Source organism: Leopardus geoffroyi, chromosome C2, assembly GCF_018350155.1.
Source record: "Leopardus geoffroyi isolate Oge1 chromosome C2, O.geoffroyi_Oge1_pat1.0, whole genome shotgun sequence".
Lineage (NCBI taxonomy): Eukaryota > Metazoa > Chordata > Mammalia > Carnivora > Felidae > Leopardus > Leopardus geoffroyi.
Genome location: NC_059333.1, coordinates 11,533,884 through 11,555,197, shown reverse-complemented (window position 1 = coordinate 11,555,197; position 21,314 = coordinate 11,533,884). Strand labels below are relative to the sequence as shown.

General features: G+C 38.1%; 1 protein-coding gene across 13 annotated transcripts in view; it reads left to right on the top strand.

Annotated features, from left to right (window-relative positions):
* Positions 1 to 21,314, top strand: part of ITSN1 (intersectin 1) — a 221,636-nt gene that overhangs the window by 119,268 nt on the left and 81,054 nt on the right. For all 13 annotated transcript variants that reach the window (XM_045501474.1, XM_045501472.1, XM_045501473.1 and 10 more), the window contains 4 exons: positions 4,490 to 4,577; positions 4,716 to 4,855; positions 16,682 to 16,809; positions 19,625 to 19,854. In XM_045501474.1, coding sequence (XP_045357430.1) covers positions 4,490 to 4,577; positions 4,716 to 4,855; positions 16,682 to 16,809; positions 19,625 to 19,854 — 586 coding nt within the window. The remainder of the gene's footprint in view (positions 1 to 4,489; positions 4,578 to 4,715; positions 4,856 to 16,681; positions 16,810 to 19,624; positions 19,855 to 21,314) is intronic.

Here is a 21,314-nt window from a genome sequence, read left to right as displayed (position 1 = left end):
GTTTATTAATTTTTTCTTTTATGGTTTACGTTTTTTTTGTGTTCTAAGAAATCTTTGGCCATCCCAAGGTTGCAGACATTTTCTCTTAACGTTTTCTTCCAGGATTTTTACAGTTTTCTCTTTTATGTTTAAATCTGTAATCCATTTCACATTGATTTTTATGAAAGTGTAAAGTAAGGGGTGAGGTTCATCTTTTTTTTTTTCCATACCAATACCCAATTGTTGTAGCAACATTTATAGAAAACACTGTCCTTTTCCCTTATTGAATTACCTTGGTTGTTGAAAATCAATTAATGTGAAATCTTCAGTAGTATTCTTTTTTCAAATTATTTTGGCTATTTTACATCCTTTACATTTCCACGTAAGTGTTAGAATTTGCTTGTCAGTTTTTACAAAAGATACTTAGAATTTTGATTGGTGTTTCATTGAATTTATAGATCAATTTGGGAAGAATTGACATCTTAACAATATTGAGTCTTATATTTCTCGATTTTATTCAGGTTATATTATAGTTTTCAATGTATACGTTTTGTGTATATTTTACAAAGTTTATCCCTGTTTTCTGGTTTTTTGACTCTATTGTGTATTGCATATTTTTACTTCAGTTTCCAATTGACGCCAGTATATAGAGGCAGAATTTTTATGTGTCAACCTTATATCTACAATATTGCTTAACTCATTTTCAGCTTCCTTAGAGTTCCTATGTATAAAATATATGGTCTGTGAATAGAGACAGCTTTATTGCTTCCTTTCTAACCTATGTACTTTTTATTTCTTCATCTTAACTGCACTGATCACAGCCTCTAGTACTATGTTAAATAGAAGTGGTGAGAGTCTCTATCTTAAGGGGAAAGCATTCAATTTCTGACTATTAAGTATGATGTTAACTATAGGTGTTTTTGTTAGATTCCCTTTATCAAGTTGAGGGACTTCCTTCCTGTTCCTTTTTTGCTGAGAGTTTTAGTCATGAATGGGTGTTGAATTGGCTCATAACTTTTTTTTTCTGCATCTACTGAGATGTTCACATGTTTTTTCTCCTTTATTTTGTTCATATGGTGATTTATGTTGATTAAAATTTGAATGTTAAACCAACCTTCTATTCCTGAGATAAAACCATATTTGGTCATGGTGTATTGTCATTTAAAAAAATATTTAACTTGATTCAATTTGCTATTATTATCTTTCACTTAAGTTCATGAAAGATATTGGTTTATAGTTTTCTTGTAATATCCTTACCTAGTTTTGTTATCAGGGTAATAAATGAGAAAATAGTTGGAGAGTATTCTTTCCTCTATTTTCTAAAAAAGTTTGTGTTGAAATGGTGTCTTTTCTTTAAGTTTTTCATTCATCAGTGAAATAAATCATCTGGGCCTGGAGTCTTTTTCTTTCTTTCTTTCTTTCTTTCTTTCTTTCTTTCTTTCTTTCTTTTTTTTTTTTTTTTTGTTGTTGTTGTTGTTGTTTTGTTTTTTGACTTTTATTTTAGAAAGAGAGAGCTGGGGAGGGGGCAGAGGGAGAGAGAGAATCTCAGGCAGGCTCCACACTCAGCAAAGAGCCCAACTTGGGACTCTATCCCAGGACCCTGGGATCATGACCTGAGCCAAAATCATGAGTTGAACACTCAACTGACTGAGCCACACAGGCGCCCCTTGTGGTAGGACTTTTAATTGCAAAATGTATTTAATAAATATAGGGGTATTTACATTTTCTGTGTCATCTTGAGTCTAATGATTTGTATCTTTCAGTGATTTTTTTCGTTTCATCCAGGTTGTCAAATTTATTTGTATAAAGTTGTTTTATATTTTCTTATTCTTTGAAGTCTGTAGTATCTATAGTGATGTCACTTCTTTCGTTCCTGATCATGGAAATTTGTATCTTCTCTACCCCTTCCAATTTTTCCTTTTTCCCTTTCTTTCCTTTCTCATCCTCCTCTTCTCCATCAATCTAACTAGAAGTTTATTGGTTTCATTGATTTTTTTTGAAATAAGCTTTTGGTTGTGTTGATTTTTCTTTATGGTTTATCTGTCTTCTGTTTCATTTACTTATACTCTTTATTATTTCCTTCCACCTACTTATTTTGGCTATAATTTCCTTTTTTCTAGCTTCATAAAAAGGAAGCTTAGATTACTGAACTTGAACCTTTTTTCATTTTTGATATAAACATTTTAAGGTATAAATTTCCTTCTAAGCATTATCATAGCCATGTTTCACAAATTTTTAATGTGTTTTCATATTCATTCAATTCAAAAGCCTTTTTATTTCCTTGGTAATTTCTTCTTTATTTAGCATTATGCTGTTTAGTTTCCAGGTATTTGGATTGTTTCCCATATATTGTACTGATTTCTGATTTATTTATATTATAAACTGTGAGCATAGTATGTATAATTTCAATTCCTTTTAATCTTTTTGAGTTTACTATGACTTATTTTATGACTCAGCATATGATCTATGTTGGTGATTATTTTATGTGCACTTGTAAAGAATGTGCACTCTGTTGTAGTTGGGTGGAGTGTCCCATAAACGTCAATCAGAGCAAATTGATTCATGGTGTTTTTTGTGTTTTCTCTGTCCTTACTGATTTTGTGACGTCTTCCAGCTGTTGCAAGAAGGGTGTTGAAAGCTCTAGCATTATAAATTTTTCCATTTTCTTCCCAGTTCTGTCAGTTATTTTTTCATGTACTATGAAGTCCTAATCGATTTGAGATATTAGGATATGACATACAATGTAAATAGTATCAGATGTTCACTGCTAGAAGTTGTTTGAACATATTAAAAAATGCATGTACCTTTTAAAAGTATATACTTCTATATGGTAACTTTTTTTTATATATGTCTTTCATTAACTGTGAGAAGTTTCATAAAATATTCTTTTGGAAAATTTAGGAGTGAAGGCCATGTGTTTATTATCTCACCGAATGCTCTGTGACCAAACACATTTTTATTATTGAAGTTTGACACTTAGTATGTTCACTTATGATAATAAAATACAAATCAGGGTTCCTGAAAAAGTAGTGAAGTGGAAGATAACACATGGTTTGAAGTAGGCCATGTATATCACAGGTTATGAGATGTTGGTTCCCTTTCCTTACCGGAAATTAGCAAATATTTGCTATGTAGCTGAGTCAGGTGGCCCTTCATATTAGTTTGACTTATTTCAGAAACTTAGGTTGGCATTTAAAAGTGATGTTGATATAAGTAAAATAGTCTCTGATCTGAGCTAGGCTTTATCTTGATGCATCATTGTTTATCTTGGTTCAGGAAAGAAACTTTGGGATTGGGTAAAGTAAAGGGCCTTTCCTCAGTTGAGGGAGGAGAACAGGAGAAACTCAGTTGGCTGGCCCTTTCTGGGGAAACAGTCTGAATTGTATATTCTTTTTTGTCCAGATTTGGGGAAAGGGATATGGATTATTCATATGAGAAGATGCTTCCAGATCCTCTCTGTTGAGCTAAATCTCTCTACTATTCAGACTTGGAGCACACAGAAATTTATTGTATATAAGCCAGTCTGTATCTAAGGATGGTTGTTCCAAAAAGACTGCTCCTTAACCTGTGATGAAGATTTTCAATTAAGGCATTTTTATTTTTTGATACCAAAATTCAATGCAAAGAGATTTTATTTTCAGGTTTTCATTTAAATTCCAGTTAGTTAACATATAGTGTAATGTTAGTTTCACATGTAGAATTTAGTCATTCATCACTTACAACACCCAGTGCTCAAGGTAAAAATGAACATCAACTATTTGTTATTCTGTGCTGGAAAGGCTGTCATTTACTGAAATGTGTAGAAACAACATAGGATAATTTCAGTTGAAAAGCAACTCCAGTGCTTAATGGGTCATCCGCGAAAACTCAAATGGCCTTTGAGTGGGTTAGCTTTTTTCTTATATCAGTTAAAAAATAGTTGGTTCAAGACTTTCGTGTACCTGTTTAAAATTGTAGGTCCATCCTCAGTGGTTGGAAAACATATATGGCAGCCAAGATTCTGCTGTTAGGAATCTTATTTTGATGTGTGTTTCCATCTTCAGGTGTATGGTAAACCTCACTTCAGCCCTGTGAAATATCCAAGTTCAGAATAGAGTCATTCCTGTTCAAACCACTGCGTCAGTTTACAAACAAGGTCCCTGTATTTACATTTGATCCCAGTGCAAGGGAGAGATCATTCCTTTCAGTTTTCTCTGCTGAGTTGTACTTAGAGTACTTTTTTTCAAGCTTATAAATAGACAGTAAGTCAACAAAAATTTAAGAAATGTCAAGAGAGCCATAACGGTCTTAGCTTTATTTCAGTGAAAAGCATTTGGCAAATAGTTGATTGCTTGGCAAGAAAGCAGGCGCTGCCCTGACTGATTAGATGCAGTTTCAACATACAGGATTTGGGGATGAGATTAGATGAATCTTTGAGGGATGAGAAAACAGAGTTCTGTCTGCTTGGCCAGAACATAGGTTTCGTAGGTTTCCTTGTCATTTCATTGTTGTTTTCCTCCTTCTCTCCTAGGAGGCTCAACAAATGCTTGGAAGACTTATTCCAGAGAAACAGATACTCAATGACCAATTAAAACAAGTTCAGCAAAACAGTTTACACAGTAGGTGTTTTCTTTTTCAAATTGGCCTTTATCCTTTCCTGATGGTAAGAATTTCCTCCAGTGTAATGAGACCATTTAAAATGCGTTTTCCTCACTGTCAGTTTGCTTTTCTTACCTTGCCATGTTTTTCTAAAATAGGAGATTCACTTCTGACACTCAAAAGAGCGTTAGAAGCAAAAGAAGTGGCTCGTCAGCAGCTCCGAGACCAGCTGGATGAAGTTGAGAAAGAAACCAGGTCAAAACTACAGGAGATTGATATTTTCAATAATCAGCTGAAGGTAACTATCCATTGTGTTCCTACATCTACGTCCTACCCTTTAATTTTTCTAACTGGCCAGATGATTAGTTGATATTTAATCCCAGGTAGAAAAATTTATTATGCTGGTTTGTCCGCCTTCCTGAAAGCCTTCATACTTACCCTGCAATCTGAATTGGACTTGTCTCTTTAACATATAAAGATGAATTTGGTGTTTGTAAATGAAAGCTGAGGGAGGGACCCCCACATGACACCTGTCTTCAACCTGAATTACATTTTTATACATCTCCATCCTTTTGTCTGTTGCTCACTACATCAAGTCGGAGTCCAGAAGCTAGGCTCCAAAAGAGTCTGTCTTTTGTTTTTTGAAGACGACTAGAAAGGGATTGTTTTCCCTTTGAAAACTACGAATTGTTCTGCCACTTCTTACCTTCAAGATTGTCCTTGAATGGCAGTCTTTATTTTGTTACTTCACATTGTAAAGTGTTATTATTTAATGGAGTAATGGCTTTTGCCCCTGTGGCAGAAGTGGTAGTGGTTTTGTCACGTTTACATCATAGAATTTAGGAAAATGCCAAAGCGCTTAAGGAATGTAAAAGTGGTTATGACAGCCTACTTGTGATTGGTGCCTTTGATTTAACTTCAGTTTTATCATCTTAAGACTGTTAACTTTTACAAGAAAACCAGAGTGCAAAGCAGTTAATTTCCTACCAACAATGAGCATATACTGTAGATTTAAGTAAATACTGGAATTTTTAGTCAATTATGTTCTTATAATAAATGGACCATACTTTTCATTTTCATTTCCCATCTCAAAATCCTTTATATACTTAATTCTGATTTTGCTTTTGGCACTAGGAAAAAGTAAAACTCCTTTATTATTAAAAAGAGGAAAAAAAACCAGGAAGACTATTTAAGATTTTAGTTGGCCTTTGGAATGAGATTCTAAGCCATATTGTTCAGACATCTGAGTCTGAGGTATTTGCGTCTCCTCCTCACCCCCGCCTCCCCAGAGTAATAGGTAATGAACTTTTCTCAACCAACTGAGTGTTTTTCTTTGCTTTGATTCTTACACAGAATATGTACTTGTGTGTGGGAGTCTATATGTATGTTCCATACTTGCATGTATATGACTGTATGTGATATATAAGTACTGGGAGTAGAGCTGTAAGTTCTCCCTCTCTAGAATAAGCCCAATAAAAATGCTCACATTAACTCTCACTGTAACTTGTCACTATTTCAAGCAAAAAGAATATGATTACAGTGCTTTTTAATAGTCTCTTAGAATATAAACTGTTAAATATTCAGGTATCTTCTGAACCCCAGGCAGTAGTCCAGATTTCTGCCTTGATCTTAGGATTCCTTTCTCTAGAAATTGGACTCCCCAAAACAAAGTTCATGTATTAGAGGATGACCCTGCAGTGGATGATTTTTTCCCAAATGCCGAGTCTATTTATGGATCATTTTGGCCGTTGAATTGCTGTTGCCATCACTGAGTCCCTGTTACTGTGTTTGATTGATGCTGCCTTTGCTGTTAGAGTTGCTGATACAAAGTCTAACTTTAGCCCTTTATCCCATTTTATTCCTTTTCCCAAATATATTCATTTTTAAATAAGAACATTTCTTTCTGTCTTCATTTTTATTTTGGTTTTCCATTATTAACTTCAGGGTAGAGAGTAAAAAAATTACAGGCCAGTATAGCTTTACTGTTTTATTTAACAACTGATTTGGAGATCTCGACAAATATGTTTTATTGCCTTACGGTTATTATTTCTAGTATCCCTCTCATGCCTGGTGAAACCACAACAGAAACAGTTAAATCGAACAATCAAAGGGTTTATAATTTGATTGAGACAACTCCAGAGGCAGATTTAAGACTTCGTCTCTTGAGTATCTCCTGCCTACTTTTCTTTGTTGTAGTCACATTGGAAAATATGAAGCATTTTTTCCCTGACTTTAGAGCATGTATTCTTTAGTAACTATAACTCTTGTATGATGAGATGGACCAGGAGAGCCAGCATTCGGACCCCTGCGGTTTCCTCAGTGCCTCTCTTAATACAGTGGTGCCTTTATAGCATTCACACTAATGATGCAAAAATTACTTTGGTCTTGCTGGGAGTGAAACCTTGGCGATTGTCCAGTCATCTCACACACCTTATCTAGTTGGTGTGAACTCGCTATATCTGAAACCTCCTCCTCCCAAAAGGAAACCAGCTGGAAAGTGTAGAAGAGAAATGAGGACTTAGCAGTTTTATTTCATATTCATGTAGATTGTTCCCCTAGGAGAATAGTGTAATTCACTCATTATCAGCTAGTATAGTGACACTGGAGAGGTCCCTCACAGCATGCAGCATTTTAAAATTAGGAGACAGAACATTAAACCTGTATTCAATGCCTGGCTCCATGAATGAGGATTCTATTTAACAAAAACCAATTTCCATATTTCTTTGGTAAACAACTACTTGTAATAAGTCATCTGCTTCTTTTGGTGCACACTCAAAGTTCTGTCTAGTCCCATAGTTACAAGGTCAAGTAGGGAATCATAGCACCCTGCTTTAGCCCAGATTCTGGGTTAAAGACAGTGATCGGGACGTCTTAAATGTATTTAGGTTCTTGAATGTAGAAGAGTTTAGAGAGTAAGTATGTTTTATCATTTTCTCCTTTTGTTTTTTGTTTTTTGTTTTTAAACATACAATCTGACTTTGTCCTTTCTACCAGGTGGCTAGTTCAGATGCATTCTTCTTTTAAGAGTCTCTCCTTTCTCTTTACCTCAGGAAGAATTACACTCCTGCTTCCTCACCCAAGACCTGTTAACTAGTGATGGAAATTCTCAAGTCATTCATTAAAGAGGAAAAGAATTACTTTTGCAGTCAGATTAACAGGTGTATGTTTCATATAGGTAGCAACGTATTGAGAATATAAAGCATATTTACAATTACAGTCGTGTTTTAAACAGCTCCAGATTCAGGGATATGAAGCATTTCCCTCTGGAAGTCTCCAGAGTCTTCTTACCTGATCTCATAGAAATTGAGGGCTCATTCTTTCCTTTCAGGAAGGGTTATTTTTCCATATATTTTAATAGACATTTACCTAATAGAGGTGATATTTATGTGTTCCAAAAATAATCCCAGGGCATAACTGTCTTTCTTTTTCTAATTTATCACCCCAAACCAAGAATTACTTGAAAAAAGAAGCATAAGAATCTTAATATAGCAAATATACTTTGCTTTTTTAAGGCCAAAGGAAAGAGCTGGGTGGGGGGTGGGTAGAAATGATAGCACACTGAGATAATGACTCTTTGTGCTGGAAATCCCCTGATTGGCAGCCTTTATATTTATGCTGCCTTTTATATGGAGAGTAAATTTTAGCTTTTTGATGATCAAATGAAATACTTGACCAGTGATCCAGTCATGAATACTTGATGTCGCTAGCGGGAATTAATACTTCTTAAAGTAATTTTAATTCAGTGGATCAAATTTGTTTTACCATACTTTTCTGCTTTTAAAATGTACTCCATATGCAACAATTATTTTCTTACGCTAAGAAATCAGTAGGCCTCTCATATTTGTGTTCTTGAAACATCAGTTTAAAATTATTATCTATGGCTTTCTCTTTTTACTTCATTTTACTGGAAAGTCAAAGGTCTCAACATATTTGGAAGAATCCGGGTGCCTCAAGGGCACATAGAGACATTCTGATCATTGTTTTTCTTATATACAATGCCTTGCCCGTAGGTATAAAATTCTGGTTCTAGCAAGGGTCAAGTAACATTACGGATAGGGACTTTTCAGATAGAAGCACTTGACTTCCTCTTGCCCTTGGCATTGTTAATAGTTACTCTAACAGTTTTCCTTGGTGCTGACAGCCCAGTATTCCTTATTTTCATGTCAGAACTATGAGACAGGGCAGTAACATAATGTATATAGCCTTTAGCTTTCAAGGCTTCAAGTGTATGGCAAATAAGAGAATCCAACACTCAGAGAGGCTAGACGTTGTGTTTCACGCTGAGAAGTTCGAGTCCTTGTTGGTTCCCATCTAGACACTGTATGCTGGACAAGTCCTAACGTGAGTGACATTTCCACTGGAGCATTTCCTTTTTCCCGTCAGTGGCAATGGAGGAGGCAGTGTTGCAGTGCCTGGAAGTTTTCCTGAGCTGCGTCATCCACTTAGACTCTTTTCTAAAGGTCTCTGTGCCCTACTCAGGCAATGCTCCTCCTCCTTAGACTGATCGTGAGGAACCATCTCTATCTCTGTGCTTCCGTCTCCCCCACGTAGATGAGTGCTCGGTGTGTAAGACACGGCTTACCATGAAGTGCTAAACGTTCTTTGTAAAATTAGTGATTAGTTATTATAAATCGTGGAGGATGGGTGAATCTTTCCTCTTGACAGACTGTGTGTGTGACGGTGGAAGCTCTGAACTATAAGCTGGATAAGGTACTGTGTACTGTAGTCTTGTCTTTATGACAAGTATTTTAGATCATTGAATTTGCCGCTTGGCTGCACAACGTTGAAAGACAACACTCAATCATGATTTGGGTCTATGTGCCTGTTTCCATCATATGGGAGACAGTATTATAGTCAGTAATACTATTCTAAAAGTGGACATTTTATTTCTTAGCAAAATTGATTATTTAGGACTAATTCAGAATTCAGAATTATATTTTTTAATATACTCGGGAAATCAGGCTTCTTAAACTACTCAAGAAGCCATTAAAGGTATAAATTCTGCCCATACGACACCTGTCCTAGAAGTTGCTCCTAAGAACTGAATTGATGTGGAAATGAGAATGCCACTTATAGTAAATAAGGTTTTTGGCTTAACTGAGGCTTTTATGCTCTTGGTTTCAGACACTTGCTTTCATGGCAGGCTCATTCATTATGAAGGCGGTGAAAGGCAAAATGTTTAGCAGCCAGGGGAAAAAAGACAAGAGCTGGAGAACGAACTGCAGAACAGAATGAAAAGTCAGGAAAAAAATGCACATGAAGGGAAACAATGAAGGAAAGAAAAAGATCCAGAAAGAGGAAATACAGAGACAGCAAGAGAAATGAATATAAATTCAAATAAAATAACAACATTGCCTTCTCATATTAGTAGAACAATGTTTGGCTGTTTCATAATTTACTACCTTACCTTATTCAAGATTAAATATTATTTTTACCTGTATGATCCTTTTGAAAAGACCTGTTCTGCACAGAAGTAATAAAACTCTCTCTCATCTAATGTACTTGTGTTTCTGGCAACTTTATGTAGAGTCCTTGAATATGGAAAAATGATTACAACATGCCAAAGGCTCAAAATAGTGAACAGGTATTGTATACACCAGATCCTATGCCGTACCCGTAGGTTTGGTTGGTTGGTTGAGGTTTTTTTATAGTGTGGGTTTTTCTTCTGTGGTTTTAAAAACATTTAACAAAAGGTGATTTGGGAAAGAGAAAAAAAGCAGATCTTCGGGAAAAACATACCTTTTTAAAAAATTCTTGTTTAGCCAGTCTTTGACCGTTTTATCCTTTAGAATAACATTTATTTATTTATTTATTTATTTGTTTGTTTGTTTGTTTGTTTCTTTTTGAGAAAGAGAGAGAGAGGCGCAAGCAGGGGAGGGGCAGAGAGAATGGGGACAGAGGTTCTGAAGCAGGGAGCTGACAGCAGGGAACCCAGTGAGGGGCTCAAGATCACCACCTGAGCCGAAATAGAAGTTGGACGCTCAACCAACTGAGCTACCCAGGCGCCCCTAGAATAACATGCATTTAAAACAATGGGATATTGCTTTATTAAATTAAGCTGAGACATTTTGGGAAAACTTAGATTTTCAGGACAAAATGGAAGACGTGGGTGAAGATCCTTAATTAGCTGTAACTACAGAGAGGGCAGGATTTTCTAGCTCTTCTCCTCTCTTCTGTCCACCTGTCTCCTCACCCCTTCACACACGCACACACGGCCCCTGTGCATTCCTCTTTGGCTCTCCTGTAGCACTTATGATAGGTTGACTACCAGTTGTGCCACAAGGAACCAAAATTCCTATTTGGTTGAACAGTGACCTCAGATTCAGAATAATACTTAAATGTGTCTTTAAACATTAATATAGCCCTTCTAAGAATTTAAATAACCGACTGATGTGTTTTTTAATATTCCTCCCATTTTAATGCATCAAGAGTGAATACATTTTATAATTTAGTGATGAATGGAGTAATAGTGTACTTTGATTTGGGTACAGCGTCTGTGTTTTGAAATACTTACTTTTCTGGTTTCTCCACACAGGTACAATTTCCCCTGTCCTAACTGGGTTTGTTGATTGGCTTTCTTTTTTTTCTTTTTCTTCCTCTTTTTCTTTTCCTTTTTCTTTTTCTTTTTCTTTTTCTTCTTTCTCTTTTTCTTTTTTTCTTTTTGTTTTCTTTCCTTTTCTTTTCTTCTTGTTGATTTACTTTAATGCCCTTCAGTTTCACAACCACGTAATTAACATAAGTTACTGTATTTTAAAACTCAGAAGGCTTTTTAAAAATTCTGATACTGTGTGCTACAATAAAGTGACATTTGTTTATATGAAAGCACTTCTACTGTTGACACTCGGTATGTTGTAGGTTGAGACAAAACAAACACCTGAAAATGTTTGATGCTGGCATCTAGATCAATTTCCTGTGAGGTCAATTTCATATTAATAGAATGAAGATTTTTCTAAACATAAGAGACGCGTCGTAAACAGTTCTGTTTGGATTTAAAATGTTGAGTTCATGAATTTCAAGTAGTTAAGGTGTGTTTGTTTTGTTTCACTTTGCCATGAGACAGCCTGAGGAAAAAGCCAGAAGCAGAGTAATCCTTCAGAAAAGTTAAATGACCAAATTAGCAGTAAATTTCCATTAACTACGAGCCTTTTCAGGCCTCCACTGCTACTTAATTCTTCTGTCTCTTCACAAGCATTTAAGTAAAGTAATGTTTATGAAAAGGAATCCCATACAAGTTGTTCAGGTGGATACTTGCCTCTATTTCAATTAATACCACTTCATGTAATGCACCTGTTTTTGAGTGTCTGTAAGTACAAATGAAGGAGAAACAGTCACAGTTTTTTAAAGCAAGTCATTCTGTGCCCCTTTCATAACAGAACAACTGTCGTTAGTAGACTTGAAAGGGAGCCGTGTTTCTCAGGATCTTCTTGAGTATTCAATTTGTCAAGCATATTGCTTTTGAAATACTTTGGCTGTATGCCATAGGATGTCCAAAGATGTTTTATGGTACAAATATCTTAATTCTTGAGGGGAAATAAGTGATGTTTTCCCCCTGAGTTGAAGAAAGTTAAAAGCAAGCTTATTTTCTATCTATCCTTGCTGATACATAACAGAATCTTTATTTGCCAATAATCTTCTTGTTGTGGTTCATAATCTGTGTTTGATCAAAGACCCCTTTCAGAATCCATGAAAGCTATGAGCTTTCTCTATAAGAAAAATGCCCATAGCCCAGTTTGCATGCTATTTTATAGTGTTCCCAGAGCCAAAGCTTGTTCATAAACCCTGGTGAAGAAACTTTGTTACGTCTGAGAATTCTGTGTATGTTACTGGTGATAAAAATCTTACCATTTTAATTTATATACACTACGTATCTTATAGTTTTCTTTTTCTTTTTTTAAAATGTTTATTTCTGAGAGAGAGTGCATGCACGAGTCGGGGAGAGGCAGAGAGAGTCCCAAGCAGGCTCTGCACTGTCAGCACAGAGTCTGACACAGGGCTTGATCCCACGAACCACGAGATCATGACCTGAGCTGAAATCAAGAGTCGGTTGTTCAACCGACTGAGCCACCCAGGAACCCCCATAGTTTTATTTTTCTTATATATTTGTAACACATAGCTGCAACTTCTTCAGTGCATGTTTAATTATTTCTTCTTTATTAAGAAAGCCATTATACTATATTAGGAGATAATATCAAGTTACTATGCCCTATACCTATGTAAAACATCTCATACCCTTGAATAGACTTACAGAAGAAAAATCAATAAAGTTGTATACTCAATACCACATTGCTTAGATGAATACCCAGCTAATAAAATGTGATCGTAGGGTTATTGATTTTAGGAAAAAATAATTTTAGTAAGAGCCACAAGTGAGAGAATGAATTTTGATTTTCAGTAATCCCTCATTTGTTCTTTTTAAATCTTAGTTATAATATAGAGAATTAACTGTGACAGTTAATAGGATTTGCAGGGTCACTTTGATGAGGTTGACCACCAGGAAAAGGTGGTACAATAACTGTGATTACACTTGAGTTTCTTAAATAGAACTATTGAAAGGGAATAACAGAACAATGCAACCCTCTGTCTCCCAGGTGAAGGGACTCTGCTCCACAAGGCCCTTGTCATGCACAGAAAGGCAAGTCATTAACTCCTCTTCCATACATATTCCTTCATCCTATAGATTGCCTTCTTAGAAGTTCAACTTAAAAAAGTTTCTGGGGTTCCTGGGTGGCTCAGTCAGTTAAGCATCCGACTTCAGCTCAGGGCATTATCTCGCGGTTTGTGAGTTCGGCGGTTTGTGAGTTCGAGCCCTGCCGTCGGGCTCTGTGCTGACAGCTCAGAGCCTAGAGCCTGCTTCAGATTCTGTGTCTCCCTCTCTCTCTGCCCCTCCCCTGCTAGTACTCTGTCTTTCTCTCTCTCTCAGAAATAAACATTAAAAAAATTAAAATTAAAGTTAACCACGCTTAGGAATCATGAATTTTCTGCTTCATCTTGGTTCATGGCATCTTAATCTCCCAAGTCCAAGGAAAGAACGGAAGACCCGGAATGCCTTCCTGTTGGAAGCATCTTGATTTTCTTAGCGTTGTGTACACAGCAGTGTTTGAAGAAGATGAAGGAGACAATAGAAAACTGTTGGCAGTCCTCAAATCTGGATCCCGAGATGCCAGAGCCTTGTTATCTTATTTGACATCTGCTATTGTACGGCTCCTGCAAGTTCTTTTTCCTTGGAGGTCCTTGAAACCTGCAACTTACTTATACGGCTCAGAGATAGGTTCGGCCCATCCTGCGATGCTGCTATACTCAAAAACAACTTTGCTTTGAAAATTCTAAAATACCTTCCTTCATGTATATTTGAAACATCCAAAAATTGTTTTGTGTAGATTCTTTAAATTCATTTCCTCTTGGTTTTTATTTTATTGTGCCCACTTTACTTCCATCTATCTTTACTTTGTATCTGGTAATGACCTGAGCCCATCTCGGTAATGACCGAGAATTGGGTGCTCAACCAACTGAGCCACCCAGGCATCCCTATTCCTTTGTATTTAATTTCAGTTCAGTTGTTTTGCTTACTAATTACACCTTTTTGGTTTATTCCTGTAGTAAAAATAAAGCCCCAAATAAGGGACACTGAAATAGATAAGGAATAATTTTATATGTGATCAACAGTGTCTAAGAATTTAACAGATTTTAAAGCAAGAAGAATACCTAAGGGTCTTCCACTCTGATTCAGCTATTGGCCCATGTCAGGGACCTGGGATTAGAATCCAAGTTTCTGTTTCTCCAGTTCAGTACTTTTTGATTATTGTCTATTGCCATTAATTATTCTTTCTGAACCTATTTAAGAACGTTACGCAATTGAATTTGACATTTTAAAATAGAAACAATTTTTTTTCAGTCACTTTTTACCCTTCCTTCTAAAGGGTCTCAGCTATTGGGCTAATAATAGAGTAGTGGGCCGTTGCTATCTGCACAGGACCTAACTTTTGGGTCCCTCTCTTAGGACATTGAGAGAGTGATTTAATATCACGCCATTGCAGTTTTCCTTTTCACATAGAGATACTAACTTGAGCCAAGGATACAGATTACTCTAACAGTAGGAAGTGGACTGTTTTTTCCATTTGTCTCTAAAATATCAAACCCAAGTCACGTGCCCAAGGCTGCTGCCATAGAGGATATGGTTCACCAGTTTGTGCCTCACCAAGTTGCTTCTTTCTGTCACCTCCTGCCTAGATATTCCCAGTCACATCTGCTGGACTCCACACTGAAGTTCCTTCCTTCATCCCCGTCTTTCCAGTGCCCCCAGCACTGTACCCCCTCAGAACCGCCTCCCCCTAGCCTTCTGATCTGCAAAAACTTTTTCTTGTATCTCACTGATCTCTTTTAGGACCTCTCAAAGTCACTTTTGATTTGTAAAACACTTGTCCGTGCGTTCTAACGTTATTCTGAGGACAGTCTAGCTAGCAGGAAAAGTTTAGCGTAACCCTTAGGACTTTTCTCTAGGAATAGGTCCATTTAAACACTGATCTTCTACAGACAGTGCTCTGCCTTCAATCAGTCTCTGAATGAATCTAAAGGTAGGAATTTAAGGCAGGAAGAAACCTACCCATTTGGACTTAACCAGTGACCAAGATGAAGAAGACCAGGCAGACCTTAGTTAGTTCTTGTATGTCACCAAAAAGTCCCTGGGGCTCCCCCCTTGGGGGACTAGCCCTAGTTACCCAGACCAAGAAGTCAACTGGAAATGCACCCTTGGCCCTACAGGGCGCTGACTTATCTGATTTATTGTTGACACAAGCAAGAAGAGTCTCAGTAACAGATCTATTAGTGACCACTGGGTTCCTATGCAATTGAGGGTTCCCCCTCAACAGGCATTTCTTTATTCTTCACACTTTTGGGTGTTTTACCTTCTGACTTGAGTACTTTAAGTGTCATAAAATGCATTGTATTTTCAGTAGTCTGCTAAGGAAATCCCTGTTGTTCCTGGGGGCTGGTGTCAAATGAGGAGGTCAGGTCCAAGGTGGTGATAGTCACATTATTGCATTTATTTGCAACCTGACTGATGGGTTAGCCTGGGGCAGTTGATAACTTCACACTTGGACTTAGCAAGAGAAGATGCTTTGGAAGGGTGTGATTTGAAGGAAAACAGACCCTGGTGGGGACAGTCAAGGTTGTGGAGCAGAGGGACGTCCATTTGTGCATAGAAGGTGAGGTTTTAATAGAAGTGGCATGTAAAGAGGTATGTGTATTTTTCAAGCCAGTAGAGGTTGGTGTTGATTTATTATCAGAAAGTACCTCAAAGTTTTACTAACGATGATCACCATACCTTAAAACAGGTTGGGTCCAGGGCGCCTGGGTGGCGCAGTCGGTTAAGCGTCCGACTTCAGCCAGGTCACGATCTCGCGGTCCGTGAGTTCGAGCCCCGCGTCGGGCTCTGGGCTGATGGCTCAGAGCCTGGAGCCTGTTTCTGGTTCTGTGTCTCCCTCTCTCTCTGCCCCTCCCCCGTTCATGCTCTGTCTCTCTCTGTCCCCCAAAAAATAAATAAAAACGTTGAAAAAAAAATTAAAAAAAAAAAAAACAGGTTGGGTCCATTTCTATTGCCAAGGGTTTTTGTTTGTTTGTTTTTTTAATGTTTATTTATTTTGAGAGAGAGCTCACACATGCCCAAGCAGGGGAGGGGCTGAGAGAGAATCCCAAGCAGGCTCTGCAGCGTCAGCACAAAGCCCGATGTGGGGCTCGATCCCACAAACCGTAAGATCATGACCCGAAATCAAGAGTCAGATGCTTCACCGACTGAGCTACCCAGTCGCCCCTCTACTGCCGAGTCTTGAACAATGTAGCTTCTCTAATACCCTTCACTAGCAAGTTCCTTCTAAAGCATGTAATGGAAAATGGTGTAATGTCTTATGACTCACTAGAATATAAACTAGAACAGCTTTTGGAGATACTCATGTCAAAATGTAGAGTGATTTCAGTTTTCCAAATTAGCGCTTTTTTTTTTTTTTTAAATCTGAGATGTTAGTCTCCTGAATGTCTAGACTTCCCCACTATGAAATGTTGCATGCTAACAAATGGTGGAAATGCCGGCCACCTCATGTCATTACATGAACTGTTTCCTGGTTGTTTGCAGGAACTGAGAGAAATACATAATAAGCAACAACTCCAGAAACAAAAGTCCATAGAGGCCGAACGTCTGAAACAAAAAGAACAAGAGCGAAAGATCATAGAATTAGAAAAACAAAAAGAAGAAGCCCAAAGGTAAGTCTTCTCGTGGATTGTGTGGCCATCGGGAAGAAACGTTGAGTATTTATTCTTCTTTGTGGGGCTTTTGCAAGTATTTACTGACTTTGAAAGAGCCTTCAGTCTTTAGTGTGTGTGTGTGTGTGTGTGTGTGTGTGTGTGTGTGTGTGTGCGTGCGCACACGCACAAGCACAAATACGTGTATATATAAATCTTTGCATATATAAGTACCCCCTGAAGTTTTTGGTGAGTTTCCAGAGCTCTCCCAAGCTACTACTATGTAGATAAATGGAATTATACAAGGAAATGAGGACACTTGGTATGCTCATTTGCATGCCAATGACCAAAATACGTTTCCAGTTCACAGCCTTTTTATAACAGTGGCTGTCCTGAGCGCAGGGTTTGAAATCAAAGCCCCTGAGTGGTCGCCACGCAGGCTTTCTCCAGCAGGACTGACCGCGTGCTACTCTGACTTCTTTCTTCTTTTCTTCAACTGCAAATTAAACTTGAGTACAAAAGGAGAAAATTTGCTGCTGCTGCTGCTGCTGAAGATACAGACACATTTTTTTGTTTGTTTTTGTTTGAATATTTGTGTTTGTGGTTTGTTATTATTACTTGTAACTTTCTATAGTAAGTTGTAGAAACATATTTGTTCACTTGCGGGGTGTCTGATTTTGTTACTGGATATTTGCGTCTTAAATTTCAATTAATTTTTGACTCTAAGAAACAAAAATGACCAAATATTTCAATGACACAGTATACGTTGTAAAAATTGGTTATTGAAATTAGAATAAAAAGATGAAGAAACATACGTTAGGCAAGTCATTGACCTTAGTGAGTTGAGCTCAGTTTAACTACCCAGAGGGTGCACACTTTGTTGTGGGTGTCTATAGTTCAGTTAACCCTTGAACAACAAGGAGGTTAGGGGCGCAGACCCCTGCTCAGTTGGAAATCTGAGTATAACTTTTGACTCCGCCCAAAACTTAGCTACTAATAGCCTACTGTTGATTGGAAGGAAGCCTATAACTAACACATATTTTGTTGTGTTGTATATATTATATACTATGTTCTTACAATAAGGTAAGCTAGACAAATAAAATGTTAAAATCATAAGAAAGAGAAAATACATTTACAGCACTGTAGTGTGAAATATCCCCATATAAGTGGACCCACATAGTTTACCAGTGGATAGGTGGGTATGGTCTCTAACCAGTTTAGAGGATTGTTTTATGGTTTTCTTGGGGCTTGATTCAAGGATTCATTTCTTGGATGTGCTGATTAACTCTCACTCCATCCTTTTCTTATCTTCAAAGTTGATAAGACGCTTTGATTATTCACATTAAACAGCACTAGGGGCGCCTGGGTGGCGCAGTCGGTTAAGCGTCGGACTTCAGCCAGGTCACGATCTCGCGGTCCGTGAGTTCGAGCCCCACGTCGGGCTCTGGGCTGATGGCTCAGAGCCTGGAGCCTGTTTCCGATTCTGTGTCTCCCCCTCTCTCTCTGCCCCTCCCCCGTTCATGCTCTGTCTCTCTCTGTCCCAAAAATAAATAAACGTTGAAAAAAAAAATTAAAAAAAAAATAAAAATAAACTGCACTAAACTTTCATATTTCTGCAGAGGAGAAATCAATGCAAAATATCATAATACAAAAAGGGTAGATTTTCTGCTTACAATCATATAAATAAAACCAAAAATTTAGTTCAGAAGTTACATGATGTCTTACATTAGTAGAAAATATTAAGTACATTTTTATTGTGGTTTTGTTGTTGTTATGAATGACAACAATTTTTTTGTGCTTTCTTAAAAGATGTTTTGAAAAATTTAAGTAAAATGTTAGAGATTTAAGCTAAGAATTTTACTGCACCAAATTTTCACATTCATACAGCGTAGAAATAAATATAATATTTTTTAAATGGAGAATACAAGTTTTATTTGCTTATATTATGTTCTTTTGGCAGTGTCCTAATTCCGGGAGATGACCTTTGTGCTTTGGCCATGTCACAGGACAGTGGTTCAGTATGTGGAGCCTAGAACCAGGCTGCCTGGGATTGAGCCCCAGGCAGGTGTGGCCGTGTGGCTTCAGACAAGCCACTTATGTGTAAAATGGGGACAATAATAGGACCTCCCCACCTGGTGTGAAGACTAATGGAGTTAATGTAGGAGGAGGACTAGTTATTACTATCATCATGTTGTTTAGTTTGGCACATGAGTTTCATTTAAAGTGTTTTCTGATTTCATAGACTATATGGGGTGAGAGAAAAACCACCCCTAGTTGTCTCCTGTGGGTTTCAGGATGAGGTTTTCTTATATGTCAGGGCCTAGATTTAATTACACTTTTCGCATCAGCTGTTTTGACAAACAGAAGGTTAGTTGTCAAATTCAGGAAGATGCGTAGAGACTATTCAGTAATGGGTGGCTGCGGCCTCGAGGGTTCCAACTCATCTGTTGCTTTCAGCTTCAGTTTTTGGGGGACCTACATGCATGTTCATCTGGGTGTGCTCCCTCATCACGGATGTTTGTTCCTGTACGTGTTAGGGGTTTTGGTGTGAAATACCAGTCTTCTCATCGAGAAGTATCTTTGTTATTCTTCTAACTACTTCACAGAATACATCAGAAATCTTCTTTCTGTGTTTTTCTGAGTCGTGTGGTTTCATTGCACTCAGAATCAGAGCCCTGAGAGCCTTTGTTTCATGGACTCAGACCGCCTCATCTGAGGAACAGTATCCCCTCCGCGTTTAGCATTCCATTGACTAGACGGAGCTTTTTTGTGAAGAGACCACAGCAGTGGTAAACTGGAATTGCTTCCTCGCAGTAATCAAGCTTTTTGTTGACAGACGAGCTCAGGAGAGGGACAAGCTGTGGACCGAGCACACGCAGCCGGACAATGAGCAGCAGCGGCCAAGGAAGATTCACGATGAAGAGAAACTCAGAAGGGAGGAGAGTGTCAAGAAGAAGGACGGCGAGGAGAAGGGCAAACTGGACACACAGGACAAGATGAGTCGGCTTTTCCATCAGCATCAAGAACCCGCCAAGCCAGCTGTCCAGGCACCCTGGTCCACCACAGGTATTAGGGGCCAAAAGTCATTCTGGCAAATGAGTTTTCTCTCCCAGATCTTCCTGAGAAATTTCCATGTCTAACAGGCCCTGTCTTGGCTCCTTCCATAGAGGTGAGAATGCCAGTGTCCTTTTCTCGGACTGTGCAGGCGTTCATTCTCTAGGATCACGAGATGCCTGTTTAATCTTCCACCACAGTGCCAACCTTTGGTCCCTATTACACTGGCGTCCAGAGTCTTTTGTAGACAAAAGTGGCATGAGTTTTCCTTTCCAAGCCCCATGCATAAACCTGTGTTCCAAATTTGGAAAGAACCTGTTGCTTCTCCACTTGGCTATTTTCTCTGGGAATTTCTGAGCCGTTTCAGCCCCAGGAAATGACACCTTTCCCCCTTGCCTACAGGGATCTGTCTTCAGTCTGCACTGCATAAAGCCGTGTCTTTTACCTTTTGAAAACTGTGACTTTTGTTTTGCCCTTTGATCATAAGTTGCCTCTTTAAATTCTGGTAAATGAAAGACTTTGAAATTGCTAGAAAACATGAACTCTTACATGAGATGCAGCCTAGAATGTATTTTCGAGATTCTTGTGTGGCTGTATAATATTGTACAGCTTTGCAGAATAATACTCAGCTTAAGAAAGTGATTGCTTCTTCCTTTGCATGGTAAATTATATTGATTTTGTTTGATTATCAGTGTGCTTTTTATTGATATACAGAAAGAAAAGAAAGCAGCACACTGTTCCATAGGGTTTGCTTCCTGTTTACTGTGGGCAGGAATGGGAGTGGGGTTCAGAACTGGGTCTCACACCCTCCCTGCCTGCAGTTTAGGAGAAATGATGGCAAGCTTATTTATGTTTTAATGCTTTCTTTGATATGAAAAAAATTTCACCAGTACTCAATCTTAGGCAATTAGTTTTAAGTTCCTTATCTTGCCTCCTAGTATAAAATGAAGATTGAGGCCCCTGGGTGGCTCAATCAGTTAAGCGTCCAACTTCAGTTCAGGTCATGATCTGGCAGTTCATGAGTTCCAGCCCCATGTTGGGCTCGGAGCCTGGAGCCCGCTTTGGATTCTGTGTCTCCCTCTCTCTCTGCCCCTCCTCCACTCACGCTCTGTCTCTCTCTCTCTCTCTCTCTCTCTCTCTCAAAAATAAGTATTAAAAAAAATTTTTTTTTTAATGAGGATTTCTTTTTTTATATAACTTTTTTAAAAGTTTATTTATTTTGAGAAACAGAGCTTGTAAGCGGGGAGGGGCAGAGAGTGAGGGAGAGAGAGAGGATCCCAAGCAGGCTCCACACTGCCAGAACAGAACCCGATGTGGGGCTCAAACCCACGCACTATGAGATCATGACCTGAGCCAAAATCAAGAGTTGGACGCTTAACCAACTGAGCCACCCAGGCGCCCCTAAAATGAGGATTTCTATTTCCTTTGGTCAGTGAGATACACTGCACATCATCCAGCTGAAGACTGCATGA